This window comes from Uranotaenia lowii, chromosome 3 (genome assembly GCF_029784155.1).
Source record: "Uranotaenia lowii strain MFRU-FL chromosome 3, ASM2978415v1, whole genome shotgun sequence".
NCBI lineage: Eukaryota > Metazoa > Arthropoda > Insecta > Diptera > Culicidae > Uranotaenia > Uranotaenia lowii.
Window position 1 is genome coordinate 248,471,397 of NC_073693.1, and position 20,724 is coordinate 248,492,120.

At 35.1% G+C, this 20,724-nt stretch overlaps 1 protein-coding gene across 1 annotated transcript in view; it reads right to left on the bottom strand.

Annotated features, from left to right (window-relative positions):
* The window catches only part of LOC129758344 (protein amalgam-like), a 654,575-nt gene that overhangs the window by 617,473 nt on the left and 16,378 nt on the right, over positions 1–20,724 (bottom strand). The window contains exon 2 of the mRNA XM_055755849.1: positions 5,043–6,515. Within this exon, the coding sequence (XP_055611824.1) occupies positions 5,043–5,103 (61 nt within the window). The 5' untranslated portion in view covers positions 5,104–6,515. The remainder of the gene's footprint in view (positions 1–5,042; positions 6,516–20,724) is intronic.

Consider the following 20,724-nt stretch of genomic DNA (forward strand, 5'->3'; position numbering starts at 1 on the left):
TTGCCAAAGCAGTAGAGGACATAAAACCCTACTCAAAGCCATTTTGGAAATTAACTAAAATTCTGAAAAAGCCCCAGAAGCCAATTCCTACTTTGAAAGACGGGGATAAACTTCTTTTAACGAATGCAGAAAAAGCTCAAAAATTGGCGCAACAATTTGAGTCTGCTCATGATTTTAATTTAAACGTTGTAAGTCCAATTGATGCTCAAATTTCCCTTGAATTTGATGATATTCTTTCTAAACAAAATGTATTTGAAAGTTCTTGTGAGACAAATATTGATGAACTTAAATTGATTTGCAAAAAATTTAAAAATATGAAAGCCCCAGGGGAAGATGGGATTTTCTATATTCTTATTAAAAAGTTGCCTGAAAGCACTTTAAATTTTTTAGTTAAAATCTTCAATAAATGTTTTCACTTGGCTTATTTTCCCAATGAATGGAAAAATGCCAAAGTAACTCCAATTTTAAAACCTGGAAAAAGTGCTTCAGAGCCTTCAAGTTATCGACCAATTAGTTTGCTTCCATCTTTAAGTAAACTATTTGAGAGAGTTATTTTGAATAGAATGATGATTCACATTAATCAGAATTCTATTTTCCCTGATGAACAATTTGGTTTTCGTCATGGACATTCTACTACACATCAACTTTTGAGTGTAACTAATATGATTAACGCTAGCAAATCTGAAGGTTATTCAACTGGTGTTGCTCTTCTTGATATTGAAAATGCTTTTGACAGTGTTTGGCACAAAGGTTTAGAGCTAAATTAGCTCGATTTGATTTTCCTGTATATCTCACCAAAATAATCCAAAATTATTTGACTAGCCGAACCTTACAAGTAAGCTATCAAAATGCATGCTCTGAAAGGACACCCATTAGAGCTGGTGTCCCTCAGGGCAGTATACTTGGGCCAATTTTATACAATATTTTTACTTCTGATCTTCCTGATGTACCAGAAGGAAAAGGTAGAAGACTATTTGCTGATGATATTTTGCTTTCAGCCAAAGGTCGAAATTTACGGGTGGTACGCAGTAGATTGCAACAAAATTTAAATTCCTTTTTGAATTACTTGAAAATGTGGAAAATTTCTCCTAACGCTTCCAAAACTCAACTTATTTTATTTCCCCATAAGCCAAGAGCTCAATTTTTAAAACCTAATGAAAATCATTCCATAACTTTTAATGGGGTTTCATTAGAATGGTCTGATCACGTGAAATACTTGGGACTTACACTTGATCGGAATCTTACTTTTAAAAATCACATTGAAGATATTCAATCTAAGTGTAATAAATATACTAAATCTCTTTATTCTCTCATCAACAGGAAATCCCGGCTGTGCCTGAAGAATAAGATGCTTATTTATAAGCAAGTTTTCCGACCAGCGATAATGTATGCAGTTCCGATTTGGTCTAGCTGCTGCGCGACGAGGAAGAAAGCCATCCAGAGGATTCAGAACAAGGTTCTGAAAATGATTTTGCGGCTTCCACCTTGGCACAGCACCGAAGATCTTCATCGGATTGCGGGCATTGAATCGATCGAAGAGATGGCCAACAAAATCATCTCCAACTTCAGAGGCAAATCGATGCAGTCTTCCATCGCAGAGATTCGTTCTCTTTATAACTAGTTTAATTTTAGGATAGTGTTTAGTTTTAAGTTTAAAATATTTTTGCCATTACAGGATGTTCTCCTACATTAAATACTTAATTGCGCTAAGCAAATTTAATTCTTACAAATAAATTTTTAATATCTAGTTAACTATAGGGCTCTGAACAGTTCATTATTGAGCTGAACACCTAATTTAATGAAAAAATGTAATATAAATGTAATGATGAATTGATACAAATAAAGACATACAACATGCCAGGCTCGCACGGCGCCTTGGTAAGCATAAGTGCTATCCGGCGTTTTGGTAAATAGATTAATAAGATTAATATATACGTGCAAATTTATCTGCGAAAACAAACTTGAATCTACCCGCAACATTCCCTTTACGCTTCGCAAGGTAAAATTTGTTACCGGGTATTTGTCCAAAATCCAGGCGGCAGTAGTGCAAAGAGGCACCCGTCGAAATATGGAAAATCTCCGACAGCGGAAGAGGCAGCGAGTCCGAATTATCCAGGAGAAAAAGCGCCGTCTGGAGGAGGAGGAGCTCGAGGAGCTGGAGCAGCTGCATCGTTCCCAAGAAACACGAAAGTTATATCAGAAACTCAACGCATCCCGCAAAGGCTTCGTGCCGCAAGTCGAAATGTGCCGGGATAAGGACGGAGGCATCCTGACGGACAATCGTGAGGTGATCAAAAGGTGGAAGCAGCACTTCGATGAACACCTGAACGGCGAACATGCACGAGATCAAGACGGTGGGGGAAGGTACATCGCCGGCGTAGCCAACGATGTAGAGGAGCCACTCCCAACGATGAGTGAAGTTAAGGAAGCCATTCGCCAGCTGAATAGAAACAAGTCGGCTGGGAAGGATGGCATCGCAGCTGAACTCATCAAAATGGGCCCGGACAAGTTGGCCGATTGCCTACACCGGTTGATAGTCCGGATCTGGGATATATAACAGCTACCGGAGGAGTGGAAGGAGGGGGTAATATGCCCCATCTACAAGAAGGGCGACAAATTGGACTGTGAGAACTACCGAGCGATCACTGTCCTCAATGCCGCCTACAAAGTGTTTTCCCGAATCCTACTCCGCCGCCTAACGCCACAAGCAAACAGATTCGTGGGAAGGCATCAGGCCGGCTTCATGGAGGGACGGTCTACGACGGACCAGATATTAACATTACGGCAAATCCTCCATAAATGCCGGGAACACCAAGTCCCTACGCACCATCTATTCATCGACTTCAAAGCCGCATACGACACGATCGACCGTAACGAGCTATGGAAAATCATGGACGAGAACGGCTTTTCCGGGAAACTGATCAGACTGATCAAGGCGACGATGGATGGAACGCAGTGCTGTGTGCGGTTCTCGGGTGAGTTGTCGAGTTCATTCGAATCGCGCAGGGGGCTTCGACAAGGTGATGGTTTATCCTGCATGATGTTCAACGTGGCGCTAGAAGGTGTTATTCGACGAGCGGTGGGCGAAATGCGGGGCACGATTTTCAACAGATCCAGTCAATTATCTGCTTCGCCGATGACATTGATTTAGTCGGCAGATCATCTGCGGCGGTGGAAGACATCTACCGCAAACTGAAACGCGAAGCAGGAAGGATTGGATTGATGATTAATACGTTCAAGACGAAGTGCATGCTGGCCTGCGGATCCGAGACCGACCGAACCCGCTTGTCCAGTAATAACAAGGTCACGATCGACGGCTACGAGCTGGAGATAGTCGAAGATTTTGTCTACCTCGGCTCACTGGTGACCGCAGACAATGACCCCAGCCGTGAGATCCGGAGGCGAATTATCAGCGGAAGTCGTGCTATGGACTCCACAAGCAACCGCGGTCGAGAAGACTTAGCCCTCGCACGAAGTGTAACCTGTATATGACGCTCATTAGACCGGTTGTTCTCTACGGGCACGAGACATGGATATTGCTCGAGGAGGACCTGCGTACACTCGGAGTATTCGAGCGACGAGTTTTAAGAACCATCTTTGGCGGTGTACAGGAGAACGGAGTGTGGAGGCGAAGGATGAACCACGAGCTCGCGCGACTCTACGGCGAACCCAGTATCCAGAAGGTGGTGAAAGCTGGCCGGATACGCTGGGCGGGACATGTTGCGAGAATGCCGGACGACTGTCCTGCAAAACAGGTGTTCGCTACGAATCCGGTAGGAACAAGACGAGCGGGGGCGCAACGAGCAAGGTGGTTAGACCAAGTGGAGCGTGATCTGGCGAACGTGGGGTGCCCGAGAAATTGGAGAACGGTTGCCATGGACCGAGTAAATTTTAGGAATTATGTTCGTCAAGTTATGTCGTGAGGCGGAATACTATGTAAATAAAATAAATAATTGTCCAAAATCCATTTCGTCGTCCATCAAAATGCATCCGTTGTACTTGGTCAACGCTTTCTCGTACAACTTCCTCGCCCTGATTTTGGCAACCAAGTTTTGTTTCAGCGTCCTGTTGGGGTGTTTGCCTGCATGATACGACCGCAAGCCTTCTCGTAAACAAATTCGTAGAGCTGTACTGTGGTTCGTCTTGAACTTTTTCGCCAAATCACGCAAGGAGATTCCAGGATTATTGTGAACTGATCGAATTACCTTTGCTCGCAGCTTCTGGTCATATGTTCCACTTTCACGCCTTGTTTGTTTTGCTCAATCCACCGTAAGGGTCTCCCGGTAACGTTGCAGCACCGAATTTATAGTCAATTTTTGATATTTCAGGAATTTCGCGATCTTTACTACGTCGGTTTCTCTATGTGTGGTTTCTCTATGTGAGTGTGGAATTTTCTCTCGTCTTTCGCGTTCCATCGTCGATAAATTTTGACTGACTGCTTCAATCTTGATGAAATTTTCACCACTAAGTAGACAAACCATCCGGATCAAAACACTGTCAATAGATTCGAGATGTGACAATTAGGGGCGCTGCAGTAAATGCAAAGATGCGACCAGATTCTATGTGAAACAGACTTTCATTCATCAAAAGCCTTTTCAATGTGGAGTTGAACATTTTGTAGATCAAGGAATACAAAAAACAAATCAGGCATATAAGTGAAGTTGGATAATTTCCAAAGAATAATTTTTGACAAAATCCTTCTTGTATAGTTAAGCGTTTGGACCTGGTATAGGTATGTGGAATTTAAATTATAGTTTTTTTATAACGTTTTTTAAAGAACTTTTTAAAAACCCGAAGCGTTTATGAATAAATTGTCACAATATACAAATGATATTTTTATTCCAACTTCCAGGATTCGAAAAATACCTCTCTGTTTTTAATAAGTTTAAGAATTCTATCTAGGATGTATTCTAGAAACTACTTAAAACCCCAAATCTGAAATTATAAATTTTCAATTATACTTAGTAGCTTAGCGACCGCCACTGTGACCCGAATTGAACTAAACTACTAGTAGTGTGTTACAACAGTGCTGTTACACTTACCAGTGCCAATCACGATGCAGTAGTGTAGCAGTAATCCCAGTAATCCTATTCGTGTTTCCATCCTTGCTGCTTTTGAGGGAACGCCGCCAACGACGAATGTTTCCCGGCGTGGAAGATTATGGGCCAAGATGTGAGTGGGGCAAAAAGGACACTGCACAGCTGATGTCGATTTGCGGGGGGAGCAGAATATTTCGGGGCAACTCGAGGCTCCGGAGTGAGTGGTTTGATCCCACTTTTACGATCCCAAGGGCCGGACCGGCGATTTGTGCTGACGACAAATACTCCACACTCCTTTTTTGTTGGGGTTCGGATTTTGGGTTTCGTTGTTGGTCCGAAGGATATGTGAGTAGGTTTATCCTTTTTTTCGTTTATTCTAGGATATGTGTTTTTCTTGAATCGGGGACCCCGATGCGATGTGCACCTCCGGGGGATATTTTTACGATCCGGTTGGTTGATGACGCTTCGTTTGCAACACAAGATAAATATTCAGCAAAAATAACTTTTATTTTGTGCGCCAGAGGACATCGTTGGCGGGAATACGCCTTGCCAGACGTCGAGTTGCAAAATGCTTGTATTCATCATCATCCGGTAGACTAGTATCTGGTCCCGATTCAAAACACTGACTTCAGGGATTCCCTCCTCATTCCAAACGTGTGACTTTCTACATACACACTCAGAAAATCTCAGTAACAGAGCAAAAAAAAAATCGGACACCTCCAGGCATTGAGCTTCAAATCTCGCAAAATGCTAACACCGGGCAGTCTGCATCACACATCCGGAACTGCAAATGTATTTCACAATTTTTTTTTCCCGGAACACCCCTCCCTCCCAGATTCGAGGACCCCAATTAAAACTCCACTTCCGAGGGCAAACACAGAACGTTGCTGGAAAAATAGCTTCCAGGAATTGGCACTAGCAAAACGCTTCTACTCACTGCTGCCTCACAAATGCCCGGATCATCCAGGAAAAATGCACCACGAATCCGGATTTAATCCCCCCAGATGGATGATGGCTCCATCCACTTCCCATTCCCACCTACATATAGGTACGAAGCACCAGGAAAGCAGGAGACCGGATCGATGTTTTCACACTCCGGTTTAATTATTCATCAATCACTTCCACTTGCATTGTTCCGTATGGCCGGAAGCACTTGATGCTGAACGGACAAAACGGATGACTGGAAACATCACAAACAAGTAGCGGGTGGGATTCGTGTTTTTTTTTTTTCGTTGATGCGCCTCTGTTATTGAGGTATCGTTTTTAAAAACGAGGCACCCACACGTTTCCGCAGTTGATGTGTGTACTGAGCCAAAGGATGACGTAGCTCTATACACAGTCCATCCCAACTAGCTAGCCAGATATGATCCCGGGAGAGCTTTTCGGCGGGAATTGGCTAGGGCCAGGCCAGGCTAGGTACACATCACACTCCTGTCCTGTGCCTGGTTTCCTGAGTCGTCGAGCGCCACTTGTGACCTGGAAAAAGGAAAAATACAGAGAAAAGATCATCAAACGTTTGTGGTAAATACTCATCAAATTTCATCAAAAGAGATGAAAATTTCATATTGATGTTTTAATTTGCTGCCTGGTTTCATCGCTTCAGAGCAGGCCGTTGTAATCGTTCAGAGAAGTTACGCATCCCGAAAAATTTGAAATTTTTCGCTCGTTATTTAGGTTTTGTATTTCTGGATCTTTAATTTTCATTTAGGTGCTGAAATTTTCCATGAACACTTATTCAGAATATTGATACACAATTATTTTAGCAATTATTAAGCAAAAATGCGAAGTATGATAAAATACCACACTAGGAAACCCCTTAGCTACAGTGTCCGGCGCAAATAACCCATAGTTTTAAATATTTTCTGAATGCCGAAGTTTTTTGTTTATCAAAACCTTGACATATCAATGAATGTATACAGTAATGAATTGTTTAAAAAGGCGGAGGTAATTTTTTCCATGCTAATCAAGAGTAATGTGATTGTTGATGATAAAATCGACATTTTGAGCGAGAACCTGTAAGAATCCATGCCAAAAACGGGACTGAAGGACAAACGTCGTAGAAAGCAGATGTATTCTTCTGATCTACATTACCCAAACCAATTGTGTGGTTGGCACCAAAATTAAATCTATTGAGATTTAATGGACGTTATAGAACAAAAAGGTACTTAAAATGATTTTTTGAAGAAAACAGAACTATGTTACCGTTTTGAGGCCTGGCTGGACTAATGCACCCATAGATGAGGTTGCAAAAATCCAATTCCTATTTAGCAAATCTCTGTGCCAAAAATGTGCTGAAAAGTGTGCTGAACCAAGGTTGATATGATTGGAAAACCACCAGGGAATAAATAAGAAAAACATTTTATGGGATTTTCAACTCAAAAAAACTATAGTGAGAATCAAATTCACTGCCACATCTCATCTCGGCTTGTCAGTCAGATATTTTACCCAGGGCACCATCTGAGTCGGCTAGCGAACGATAGTTTGTCGTCATTGTCTTTCAGCCACTGCCGATTTGCAAAAAAACACACTGCATTCGCCGTCTGCCGTTTAGCCAGTGTTTTTTTTTATCCTCCTTCATCTTTGATGGGAAAGGGATGAGAATGGGTTGAAAGTGGGGTGGAAATGTGATGGGAATGGAAAACTAGAATCTTTTTTCTATTGTTAGCCGGGTTAATCTTAGCATCTAATACCGATAATGCCACCTCAAAGGAAGTTCATTATCGGAGTAGAGTCTGATCTGCGGGTGAAGTTATGAATTTTTAACATTTTTATCAAATAAACCATTAAAAGGATTTTTTTTATGCCGCATACGTAAAGTATGAAATTCAAAAATTACTACTAGGCTTAAAAAAATATTAATTTTTAAATGATCTTCAAGTTGCCGCTTTTTCAACCAACTCATTGTTATTAATATTTTTATTATTATTATTATTATTATTTTTATTATTATTATTATTATTATTATTATTTTTATTATTATTATTATTATTATTATTGATGTTAGGTTTATGTTTTCGACCGGGAATTATATATAGTAATTTAATTTTGGCTTTTTCGGTCTTGGATGTAGATCAAACAACGATGGTTTTTGAAATACCCGACGTTTCGACCAGTTTTGTTGGTCTTTTTCAAGGGAGTTTGCTGTCTGTTGTTTTTGTCGATTTCGTTTTTGTCTAGACTAGACTAAAATTTAGATTTTTTAGATAACAAAATTTTTAAATACTTTAGCTTTCCGGAAATAAAAATTCGGTGCATTACCACGCAAGATTAATATTTATAGAAATTATCGAAAGAGCAACAAAAGGGCAACTTTTGTAGATGCGAAACTCGAGAATAACATGATAAATTGAATACGTACCGTACATATGAACTAAGGGCTACTCTGAACTTATAAACTGATCTTTCAAGAGCACTTGAATAAACGAAGTCATTGTAGATAATCAAAGGGTAGATATATGTCTTGAAAAGTTTGAATTTTGTAGATACATCCAGATGGCTTGTTGTTAAGTTTAGTATTTGAATCGCGCTATAAATTTTTCAATATTGGGCATTGACATGTCGGTTCCAGAAGAGATCTTTGTGAAAAATAACACCTAAATTTCTCAGCAAGATCGATAGAATTAACTACAGTGTTATTATAAAAAAGTGGTGGGTGAGCTGAAGAAGGTGGTATTTTCCGAAGAGCAAGGCTTTCGTTTTAGTGGAATTGATCGGTTAACTTTTTTGATAAGACCAGTCGATAAGCTTAACAAGATCATGATTTAATTTAGTGGAAAAATCATCCCCTTCAAAATTTCTATTTGCGCAAAGGTATACTTGTACATTATATACAAAAAGATGAATAGAGCAGTGTTTTAGGACAGATGGAAGGTCGTTTATGAATAGCGTAAACAATAGGGATCCCAAAATTGAACCTTGAGGGACACCCGATTCGATGGCAGCCAAACCAGAAAAGCTGCCATTGAAAAAGGCAGTTTGTGAAAAACCTTCTAGGTATGATTGTATCAATTTACAGCAGCACTAGGAAAATTATACTTGGAAATCAATTTATTGATAAATCTAATATTTGAAACACGATCAAACGCTTTTGCCAAATCAATCATCAAAAGTATAGTGTTTCTTTTTTTATCCAAAGTATGTGCTATACCATTATGTACCTTCAAATAAGCAGTTTCAGTAATGTGTGACGAGCGAAAACCAGATTTGAATTCGTTTAATATATCATACTGATTTAAATTATCTGTAGTTTGACGTTTAAGTAGTTTTTCGAAAGAAATCGAAGTTGCACTCAGCATACAATTTTTGTAAATTTAATAGGAATGTTATCAACTCCCACAGCATTTGATTGGATGGAACTAACAACATTGATAATTTCGTGGTTTTCAACGAAAATAATTTGAAATCCCAGCGAGTTGTAGGGACAATGTAATTATTCACCGTTATTTCGGGTGAAGTTCGAAGTGAAATAATCATTTTCTTCATAAGCAGAAAAGTTAGAAATAGCTAAATTTTAAAGATTTTGAACCGTTTGGATAATTAATTCGCATTGCCAATTAACTCTTCTAAATTTAAAAAGGTTTTGAGAAACTGAAATATCTGGATTCTAAGATGAAAACAAAAGGTGCATTTTCATTTGTGCCGGTCACTGTATATAGAGGTTTTCAAAAAGCATAATTTTCATTGATTCCACCCTCTAATATCGATCCTTTCATCAAGCAAACAACCGTGTAAAATTTCATTTTGATTGAACAACTCTATGCCGACCCTCAAACGCCTTGAAGTTGCAAATTTTGTAAAAATAGATTTAGAATTTCCATTAAAAGAATCATCATTATTATGTTATATATGAGCACTTCATTGAAGTCTAAAGAAAAGTAAAAATTTTAAACCTGGAAACAACTTTTAAGAAGACAACAAGTAGTTTCTTATGCATTTTGTTTGAGAAATATGAGAAATAAAAAAAATATTCAAAAGTCTTTGCAATCTATTGCAAACGTTTTTAAATTTTCCCTACTTCGATCAATTTTCTCTTGTGCTGAAAACCGTGAGAATGGAACATAAGTAAATGGTTGAGGTTTTTTTTTTTATGAATTTTATAGTAATTTTAGTGGGAAGTCTCACTAAGTTCTTTAAATAAATGCATTGTCAGTGATTCAACGGCGGCTTTACTGCCACACGCATTTTAATGATTGATACAAGACGGAAAGAAAAAGAGGTTCTAAAAAATGCAATAAATTTGAAAGATCGATAGTTTTATAGTCAAGGAAGAATGACCCTAATGGGTTAAACTGCTATCAAAAAAGGAAAAAATAGTTTCATTGTTAAGTAGTTAAGTTGATTACTTTTGTTCTGTTGGGTTTTATGATTCTCTTTTCATCACAATATGCGCGCGCACTGTTTTTCAGAGAAAAAATCAAAAAAATCAATTTTTACCTGAATGAAATATTTTACAACTGTTTAATTTTATTTATTCCGTTTTTTTTTATCAGAATTTGTACAATATTGTAACGTTACAAATGCTATAAAATCGTCAAAAATAATGATAATATATGTAGAAATATAAGCAAAACTTTACTGCCCCTGTTTGCATTAGATTTCCATGTACAATTTCATCGTTTTTTAGTTATCGATGGAAAACGCTTCTTTGTGGTCCAATTTACCTTTAAAACAGGTTGTTGTTCGAAGTTTGTTCCCAAAATTTCGTAAAAAATATGATCGCTGGTGTGTCCCATGTGAAAAATAATCGCATATGAGTCCTATGAACAAAATCCAGCGCTAGAGCATACAATTGAAGAAACTGTAGTTAGAAAATGAAGTTAATCAATAATTGTATGATAAAACATTAATTTACATAAAAGTTAAACGTATAGTAGCAAAATGATTCCGACGAAATCTGATTCTAAACCACAAACAAAATTTGAAAAGTAACAGGTAAACTATATCAAAATGGTTTGACAAAAATAAATCGACGAACAACGTTCAATAGATTTTTATTCGGTCAGGATGGATCTCCGTGGGTAATTCTGACGATCTATTGTTTGATCGAAAACTTAATAGTTAACTTTTTTAATTAATTTTTCTATATCCACAATAATATCAAAATCACTGTTTTCGTTTATCTTTTACAAAAATTTTCCAGGGAGAAGTCTTCTGCTTTGTCATATTGTCATATTAACCCGTAATACACATTAAATTAAATTGAAGTTTTTTAAATTGACAGCCTTTTGAAACTTATGTGTAGTTGAAGGATCCTAGAATATAAAAAAGTTAGGAAGCAATTCGAAAAATTACCATTTTTCAAATTGTCATTTTGTATCCCTTTCGACTGACAATTTATTAATTAGTCTAGGATGACGATTTGAATCAATCTAATGTTTGAAACGAACGACAAAATATATTGTGGCAAAAAAGACCCACTGAAAAATATGAACGCATTCGGCGAATCTATTATGGCAAATTGCAGTGATGTGTTTTGAACTTCTTTGAATAAAATTTCACTCATACATCATCCAAAAATCGGTTTTGGATTTACAATTCAACTATCAACGAGCTTTGGTAGCGAAAGGCACAATTCAGAAAGTGAAATTTTGAAAATAAAAAAACGTTAACCTGACTACGACAGAATGGCAACACCGTTTAAAAAAAAACACTGGAAAACACATACCACACGGCTAGAAAAAACATCTTTTGAAATCGGATTCCAATCCAAAAAAAAATGCTTAACAAATGATAAAATATTTAAAAAGAATATAATAACAGACGCACAAAAGTAAAAAGGATATTACTTGTTGCTAGAATTAATAACGATGTTTTTGAATTTGTATTTTTAGTTTCTATGCAAAAGTTTTTCGAATGAGCAATTAAAGTATTGTTTTATCATTGATTGGATCAAGATTGGGGAATAGGAGGAAAGTTTCACGACAGTTGAGAAATAAGAACTATCTTTAGACCCACGATCTATGTACACTGCCGGCCAAAAGTTTGGGATCACCCGCTAAAAAACATGCAAATTTTGATCGTTCATATCTCAGCCGTCTTAGGACATATTGCGAATCTTCTGATCTCATTTGAAAGATAATAAGCAATAGCTATTTCGGAGGTATTTTGTTCAGAAATATTGTTTTTGTTTTGCACCTAAAACTTAACCTAAAGTTAGAACATTTTCTAAAAATCGCACTCAATATTCAAAGCCGATCATCTCGCGATAGGGTGGACCAAATTTCAAAATTTGAATTGCATTAGAATCCGTATTCTATACTTCTCAAAACACAATCAAAAAAATTGTGTGCAAAAATTTAAGAATGTACTTTTAATTAATAAAATAGACACTTAAGCTATCGTCCAAAAGTTTGGGATCACCGCTCAGTATGGTGTATCGGCCAAAAGTTTGGGATCATTCTTTAAAAAACATGCAAATTTATCTCATTCATATCTTTCTCATCTAACATTGTATTGCAGATTTGAAGCTTAGGAATTGTTTTTTTTTATAAATTCATACAAAAATTATATCTTAAAGTGATAACAATAAAAAATTTACCTGAAATTAATTGTTTTTTGAAAATTCACAATTATGTTTTTAAATTTTTTATGGTTATGGATTTAAAATATAATTTTTTAATGAATTCATGAAAAAAACAACAATTCCTAAGCTATCAAATGCACCCTTCAGATCTGCAGTACGATGTTAGATGAGAAAGATATGAATGAGATAAATTTGCATGTTTTTTTAAAGAATGATCCCATACTTTTGGCCGATACACCATACTGAGCGGTGATCCCAAACTTTTGGACGATAACTTAAGTGTCTATTTTATTAATTAAAAGTACATTCTTAAATTTTTGCACACAATTTTTTTGATTGTGTTTTGAGAAGTAAAAAATAAGGATTCTAATGCAACTCAAATTTTGAAATTCGGTTCACCCTATCGCGAGATGATTGGCTTCGAATATTGAGTGCGATTTTTTGAAAATGTTCTAACTTTAGATTAAGTTTTAGGTGCAAAACTAAAACATTATTTATGAGCAAACTACCTCCGAAATAGCTATTGCACATTATCTTTCAAATGAGATCAGAAGATTCGCAATATGTCCTAAGACGGCTGAGATATGAACGATCAAAATTTGCATGTTTTTTAGCGGGTGATCCCAAACTTTTGGCCGGCAGTGTATTTCATTGCTTTGCCTTACATGGCGACCGTAAAAAGTTTACCCTCAACAATGAAACAGTTTTTTGTCTTATCTCAAGAATGAAAACCGTTGTAGAATTACAACGCTACGAAAATTAAAAAAAAATCGTTCGAATATCAATGTAACCTTATATGAGTCCTTATCCCCTCTTTGCATTGGAAAACATTGATCTTATTATGATTTATCCCAACGTTCTGATTTTGAGGTAGATCGGTTCTTAAAAATATAATCAACAAATCCGTTTAAAACCTTTATGTTGGGTAAAATATAATCAATTTATTTCACGAACACGGACGAACAGTGTAAATCAATCCTCGTCATATTGTTGTAAATTTGATTTGAGCAAATTCCAGCACAAAAAAACAACTGCCTAAGTCACGAAGCATAGATTTCTCGAATGTATCATTTGATTTATTTTTCAACTAGATTGACTGTGAGCTGATAAAACATAATCACATGCCCTCTAACATACAATTGAAAATAAAATAACAATGCAAGCTGCTAACAGCCTCAAATATTTTGAATAAATAATCCATGAAATTCAACACTCTTTTGCTAACCACGCTCTCTCGAGAACGCTTGACCGAGCATTTGATATTGGTGAATGTTTTGAATCGGACCCCTACTCACACATGATTTGTTTTGTATTCCATTAGCCATCCACCATTCATTGGCCCTCAACTCCAATCGATTGTACATTAATTGGTTTTTAGTGTGTGGTCTATGAAAGCTAAACCAACACGAAATCAATCGCACATTCAGTGGAAATTTTAGAGAAGTTATTTGATTCATAGAAATTTGCCCCACCAAAAGTGTTGAGGGGGTTCCATTAACAAAATAGTTCAAGCTGCTGCAAGGTTATAGAAGACCGGTATGAACTTAGTGGTTGCATTAGTTCCGGATATGTTCAATGAACGCTGCTTCTGGTTGCAATCTTTCACACGGGACGCTTTGAATCTGATTCTGATGGCTGACTTTAGTGCCCTCGATGGCACCAAAAATGGCAATCAATATTGACCTGAAAAGATCCAATATCCCGGTATTGGCGCAGCAACAGCAGCAAAAAAAAAACAATAAACGACGAAACGACACACGCAGATAAAACTTCCGCAGCTGGTTCCTCCTTTTTGATTTTGAAGCCGCTGCTGCTGCAGGCTTCTGCATGATGATGGTGCAGCACAAAACAAACTCATTCCAGTAATATCGCATCGCTTCGCGGTATCTCTCTCGTGGTGTCACACTTTAGAACAGCCACAGCACAGCGCATCCAGCAACCCGAAAAGCGCCACAAGAGTGAGGAAAGGTTATGTCAAACATCCCTGGCACCTGATGGGAAACGCGAAAGTCGCGGTGTGTTTCATTGATGCAAATTCGTGAAAAATTGACAGAATACTAAATGACTCATCAAAACTTATTCAAACGAATAAGAAGGGAAAAACCGCAATAAATATTCATAAATCTGAACCCTAATCCGTCCCTGAAACTGTAGTCTAAATATCCCTCTTATTTTCCAACAGATTTTTACAAAATTTAAAGTTTTAAAAACCTCGTATGGTAGCTCAAATTCGTTTTCAGTCAATATTCACCTACAACTTTCCAGTTTACCGTAATCCGAAGTCTAAGAAGAAACAAGCCCTGAAAAACATGCTTCGAAAAAAAGCTGTAGAAACTATACGATGCACATAAGGATTTATTATTTTTTTATTTTCAATCATGACCAACAAAAGTGTCAAAAAGTGGGGTTAACCCGTACTTTTCAATCAATGAAACGTTAAAATTGTTTAAAACATTCAAAATAATATTTGAAAAGCGGTTTGAAAAGTTGACGGAATTTGGCACATTTTTTGCATTTTTAGATTGTCAAAACACGAAACACAGAATTTTTGAAAAATTTTCACAGGGAGCGGTTTCCAAATTTTCTAAGATTTTGAAAGACCTAAATTCAACTTTGCACTGACCAAACCATAGGATTTGTCGAAACAGTTGAGTATTTTGGCGTTGAACGTTGCCTACACTCTTTTTTATCTGCACCAAACACGCTGAACCTACCTTACCTTAGATTTACTATCAGTTTTATATTTATCATATTTTTTTGTGAAGTATCGCAGTGCTTATGTAATTAAATACTCCACTGGAATCGGTATGAAATGTAAATTTGAATATAAATTTATTGCGAAAATCTTGCGTGAATTTTTAGTATATTGGTTGATATGAATAAAGATATTGTAAATGCTTTTGCTATTTTCGAGCAGTTTTGTGAGTCAAATACTTCGAATGGCATGCATATTTTTATATCGGAGCTGGTTGAAAGTAAATGTTCTACATTGCCTTTTCATATCTAGTTGAGTAAATGCTTTCAAATATTGTCATTCTATAGTTTGTGCTAAGTAAAAGCTATAGAAGCAATTGCTATTTTCTTATTCATACCACCAAATATCCAGTGCAAAGTTGTATTTTGGTGCAAGAAAATCTGAAAAAAATACAAATTGACAAATAGTTCTAAAATCAGCTACCTTTGAAAATCCGTCAACAATTCTGTGTCTCGTATTTTAACAATCTTTAAATGCAAAAATGTCCAAATTACGTCAGCTTTGTAATCCTCTTTTCATTTTTTTTCTGGTGTGACTTTATCAATTTTTACGGTTCATTGATTGAAAAGTACGGTTTTGAACCACTTTTTTTTACATTTTTTTTGTGGTCATGATCTTAAAACTTTGCAACGTAAAGCTTCTAGCTACGGCTTTTTTTTAAACCTAAGCAAAAATTTTTGTTGAGCATTCCGTAGTTGATCTTCCAAAGCTTTATTACGAAGTTTTTTTTTTCGAATTATTTTTCTTTGACTTTGAATAACTAAAAATTTAAGTGTTGCATGTGAATTCTGTTTAAGAAATATATTTGAATGACATTGGAAGTTTTCAAAAAAAAAATTTTTTTTTAAATTGAAATAGAAACAAGAGAGACAAATCGGTTTAAAGCGAGGACTTTAGTGTCAAATTGACACTAAAGTTTGGATTAGGGAGTATTTTTTACTGGGCTCTCACGGTGCGTCCATAAAAAAAAAGTAATGATGCAATAAAGAAAATTTCAAGAATTCATTAAGGGTCCCCTTCGAAATCGATTTATTTGGATGCAACTGAATAAAGTTACTAGCCGCCAAACTTTCAATAATTTAAAATTGACACATAAGAGTGGATTTGGGTTAATCACAGAAGTATGCCACAAAACACATTTTTTGTGATATCACAAGTAACAAATTTCAATAAAATTTTTCATATACGGTAAGGTGCGGTAAGTATTTTGAGATTTTTAAGGATGAAGGTTATGTCGTTTATGTACAAGATAAATAGAAGTGGTCCTAAATGTGAGCCATGTGGAACACCTGAAGTGACTTGAATGGGATTCCAATTCTATCCCTTAAATTTTATGATTTGTTGCCTGTTTGTTAAATATGATTCAAGCCATTTCAGAAGTCCCAAATCAACTCCAATTTTTTGCAGCTTTTAAAGAAGCATCGGTTTATCTATACGATCAAATGCTTTGCTAGAATCTGTATACAATGCCTCAACGTGATTCTCATTATCGATTGCATTTAATGAATAATCCACAAATTCAAATAAATTTGTTGAAGTTGATCGACCTTTGAAAAATCCATGTTGATAATAGCAATTCCACGATAATAACGTACATCAGCTTTTCGCTCAGATTTAAAAAAATGAACCGGAAATAAGCTTTTCCATACTTTGGGGAAAATTTCTAGTTTCTAGGCACAATTTTCCCGTATGTTTGGATAACGTGCCGCTGTTAAGCCTACCCCCATTCTGACATATTAAATAGCTGAAACAAAGGGTATGTAAGTTCATTGGCAAAGTTGATTATAAATACTAGAGGAATTTCATCTGGCTCAGGTTCCTTTGAGGGGTTTAAATTGTTTAAACTGATCAAGATATCCAATTCATGAAGGTAATTGACTCCAATATTACTAGGATATTCTGGATAAAATGCAAAATAATCACGGTCGCGATTTTATTTCCAAATATGTGGTTAAGATTTCTTGGAGAAAAATTGCAAAATGATTGCAGATTTCTTCCAAGTTATCACCAACATGTTCATCAAATTGCATTATTGATGGAAAAATGTCTGATTTAAGTCTTGTTTTAACGTAATTAAAGATATTCTTTAGGCAGGACTTTATTTCAAGCTCGGTTTTTGCATTGAACTCTTCAAATGCCTTATTGATGGCTGAGTTCAGTTGATCGCATATTTCCAAATAATTTGCTAGGTTTTTTTACTGCTTTTGTACTTTCTGTACGTTTGATGTGCTTTCTGTTTGCGATTTTTTAAGTTTTCTTATATGTTTATTGAACGAAATCGGATGTTTAGTGTTTATATGGCGTCGTTTTGCAGAATGTCTTTCGAAATGATTTGGTTCAGAATATGATAAAAGGCATTAACCGATAATTTGACATTTTCTTCATCTTTAAAAATTTGTTGCCAATTTACACGGGTATGTTTTTTTGGTTCTATTTGATTTATGTATGAAAAGAGAAAATCCAATCAGTGTATGCAATTTTTCGAAAACTACTGAACCGTTAAACGTGAAATTTGATGTGTAGCCGTTTTAAATACCCATATTTATTTCTTTAATACTTTCAAATTTCTTCAAATTTAAATTGAGTGGTCTCCCATACAAAATAATATAAAAATATTGACACAATTCGAACAATTTTTTAAAACTACCTAACCAACCAACGTGAAATTTGGTGTGCAGCCGTTTTCAAGACCGATATGTTTTCTATAATACTTTCAAACCGCTACAAATTCAAGAAAGGGAGGAGGGGCTTCCGTGCCAAATTTACAAAAATTGACAACATTTTTACAAACCATGAAGGATTTTCGTTAAAAATTGATAAACTTGATAAACATTTTGACATAATGAGATGATTGAATGAATGGAAAAACAAAGTGCCAAGCAATTTTGATAATATATTGAATTGAGAGACGCTTTCCCTTTTCATAAATGAAGACTCTCATATTCAAAAAATATAACATAAATTTCATTAAAAAAAACCAATGGCAATTGGCAACATTTTTAACGGTATTTAAATTCTCCTCTCGCTTCAAAAGTTGGCTATTTTTTAATTAAAAGGTTGAATATCAAATATAAAAAATTTGATTTAACGAGCACGTGTCCTTATGCTGCTATTTCGAAGATATTTTGTTAACCCAACCCTGGAAAAAAGGTCAGGAATGTTAGCTAAGATTAAAAAAAAACCTTCAAACTTATCTTATGTCAAAAAAAAAATTAAATGAACAAAGATTTTTACATTGACGAACACCTCTTGAAAATCTTTTGATCTTGTCATTTAAATAGTAAGAAAAAAAAATTGAGAATGTCATCTGTTTACAGTTTTTCAAATGAATAGAGACTTAACTAAAATAGCCTTAATATTTAATACGCTTTTTTCTATGGTTTTTGAATGATAGATTTTAACTGTTTACTTGTTTTCTGATTTTAATTTAAACAAGATTTTTAATAAACAAAAATAAGTTGATTTCAAGTTGATATCATTGTTACAAATCTGTGATTTGTATTCTTTGATCTAAAGAATAACAATATATATACTCAGAAAAATTAGATAGAAGAAATAGGAAAAAAAAACCATTGAACTAGTTTTTTGAAATAGAAACACATTCGGAGTTTCAGAATTTTATGATTTACAATGATTTCAAAATAATGACTCTTCAATTAAACCAAAATTAAATTTTTAAACTTTAAAATTTGAATAAACCATCTCTTTATTAATCTTCAATTGTTTTTATCTGCACTCTTGCGAACTTTTTTTTTATGTCCGTTCAGTTTCAAATTCAATCAGTTATTCAAGGTTTCCAAGAGTAAATAAATGTTCTTTATAAACCTGAAATTTCAATGAATGTTCTGTAACGCTGAATTTTAGATAAAAGAAGAACCTGATATAAAAATCTCGTGTGTGGTTTAATTATATCGTTTGAAATGTTAATAGTCAATATGATATTTAATATATAGGTACATACATGAATGTTAAATGTTTCAATTGGTTTAAATGGAAAGCTCCCGTTTATTTGCTACTTGGAAAATCTATCTTATCTGTTAAAATATGAAAATACTCCATTCACATGATTAATCATAAGTATCGTAAAACGGGGTAACATTGATCACCGGGGTAAATTTGACAAACAATAAACATTTCCATATAATCATCAATAACTCAGCCGTTAGTTTGAATTTTTGAAATCTGTTTCCTACGTTTGAAAGCCTGTGAATTGAGTATCAAATAGGCAAAATTTGGTATGTATTTGAAATTTTTTTCAGTTAGTAAAAAATCTAATTTCAAAATCTTAAAATATCTATTTTTCCAAGGCTCGCAAACAAACAGCTCTCCTGATGTAACCAAAAAGCATTTAGAAGCAAACGGATTGTTTAATGTGAAAGAACAACTTTTCTTCTTAGTATATGAACAGTTAGAGTGCTATTTTTATGATCATTTAATGATTTTTTTTGTATTTAAAAAGTAAGGACATTTTCCAAGAGTAAGCCCGTATTGGACAAATGGAAAGGAAACCTATCAAATCGTTAACTTTGAAGAAAAAATGAAAATGAAAATAGAGGGAGGGCCAAGGGGAATGTATGAAGGTAAAATTCATTTGTTTTTGAAGCTCAAACTATTTAGCAATTATAATTATTTTTGCCCCTAAATGTAGGCAGCATTATAGTTCTTTTTTCGATTATGAATATTTTTAAAATAAAACGTTAAAAATCAAGGTTTAATTGATAAACTAGCATTTTTAAATATTATAAACGTGTTTTGTATCCTTTATGTTCAAGAAAACTCGTTAAAGCCATCAGAATAGAGACTGATCAATGTCACCCCAAAGCATCATATTCTGAACAGAGACCAAACCGATTTTTAAATCAAATCAAAAGAGGTCTAATAAATTTCTGCATTCATGTTTTACGTTCATAGGAGTCCAGTTAGTACTGGTTTTAAAAATATAGAACATGCCACATTCCCCTTAACAGAATAAATAATCGAAATATATTGAAAAAAGTGATCAATATTACCCCGGATCACGGTATTAGTTTTTTTTCGGATTTTTAAGAATATACATATTTGTATTTAAAATTTTGTTCATATTTCTAAGGTACAGTACAACTGTGTTGAAATAATCCTTTAACTGATCCAGAACGATTTTTCTCGAAGCTCCTTTTTTAAAAGTTTAAGTGCTAAAGCCTTTAAAATGAGATTCTTTAAGATAAGCATCTTTAAGAAAAGCATCAGCTTTTTATAAATATATGAAAACTTTACAAATCTGTCAAAACTTATTATTGTCAAAATTGAAACTTCAACTTAGGGTAAAAGCACTAAGCAGGCTTTATGTCCCTTCTAAGCAGAATACTGTTTAAATGGTATATTACATTCAATATGTGAACAAAAACTATATAGGGGAGAATGAGGATACT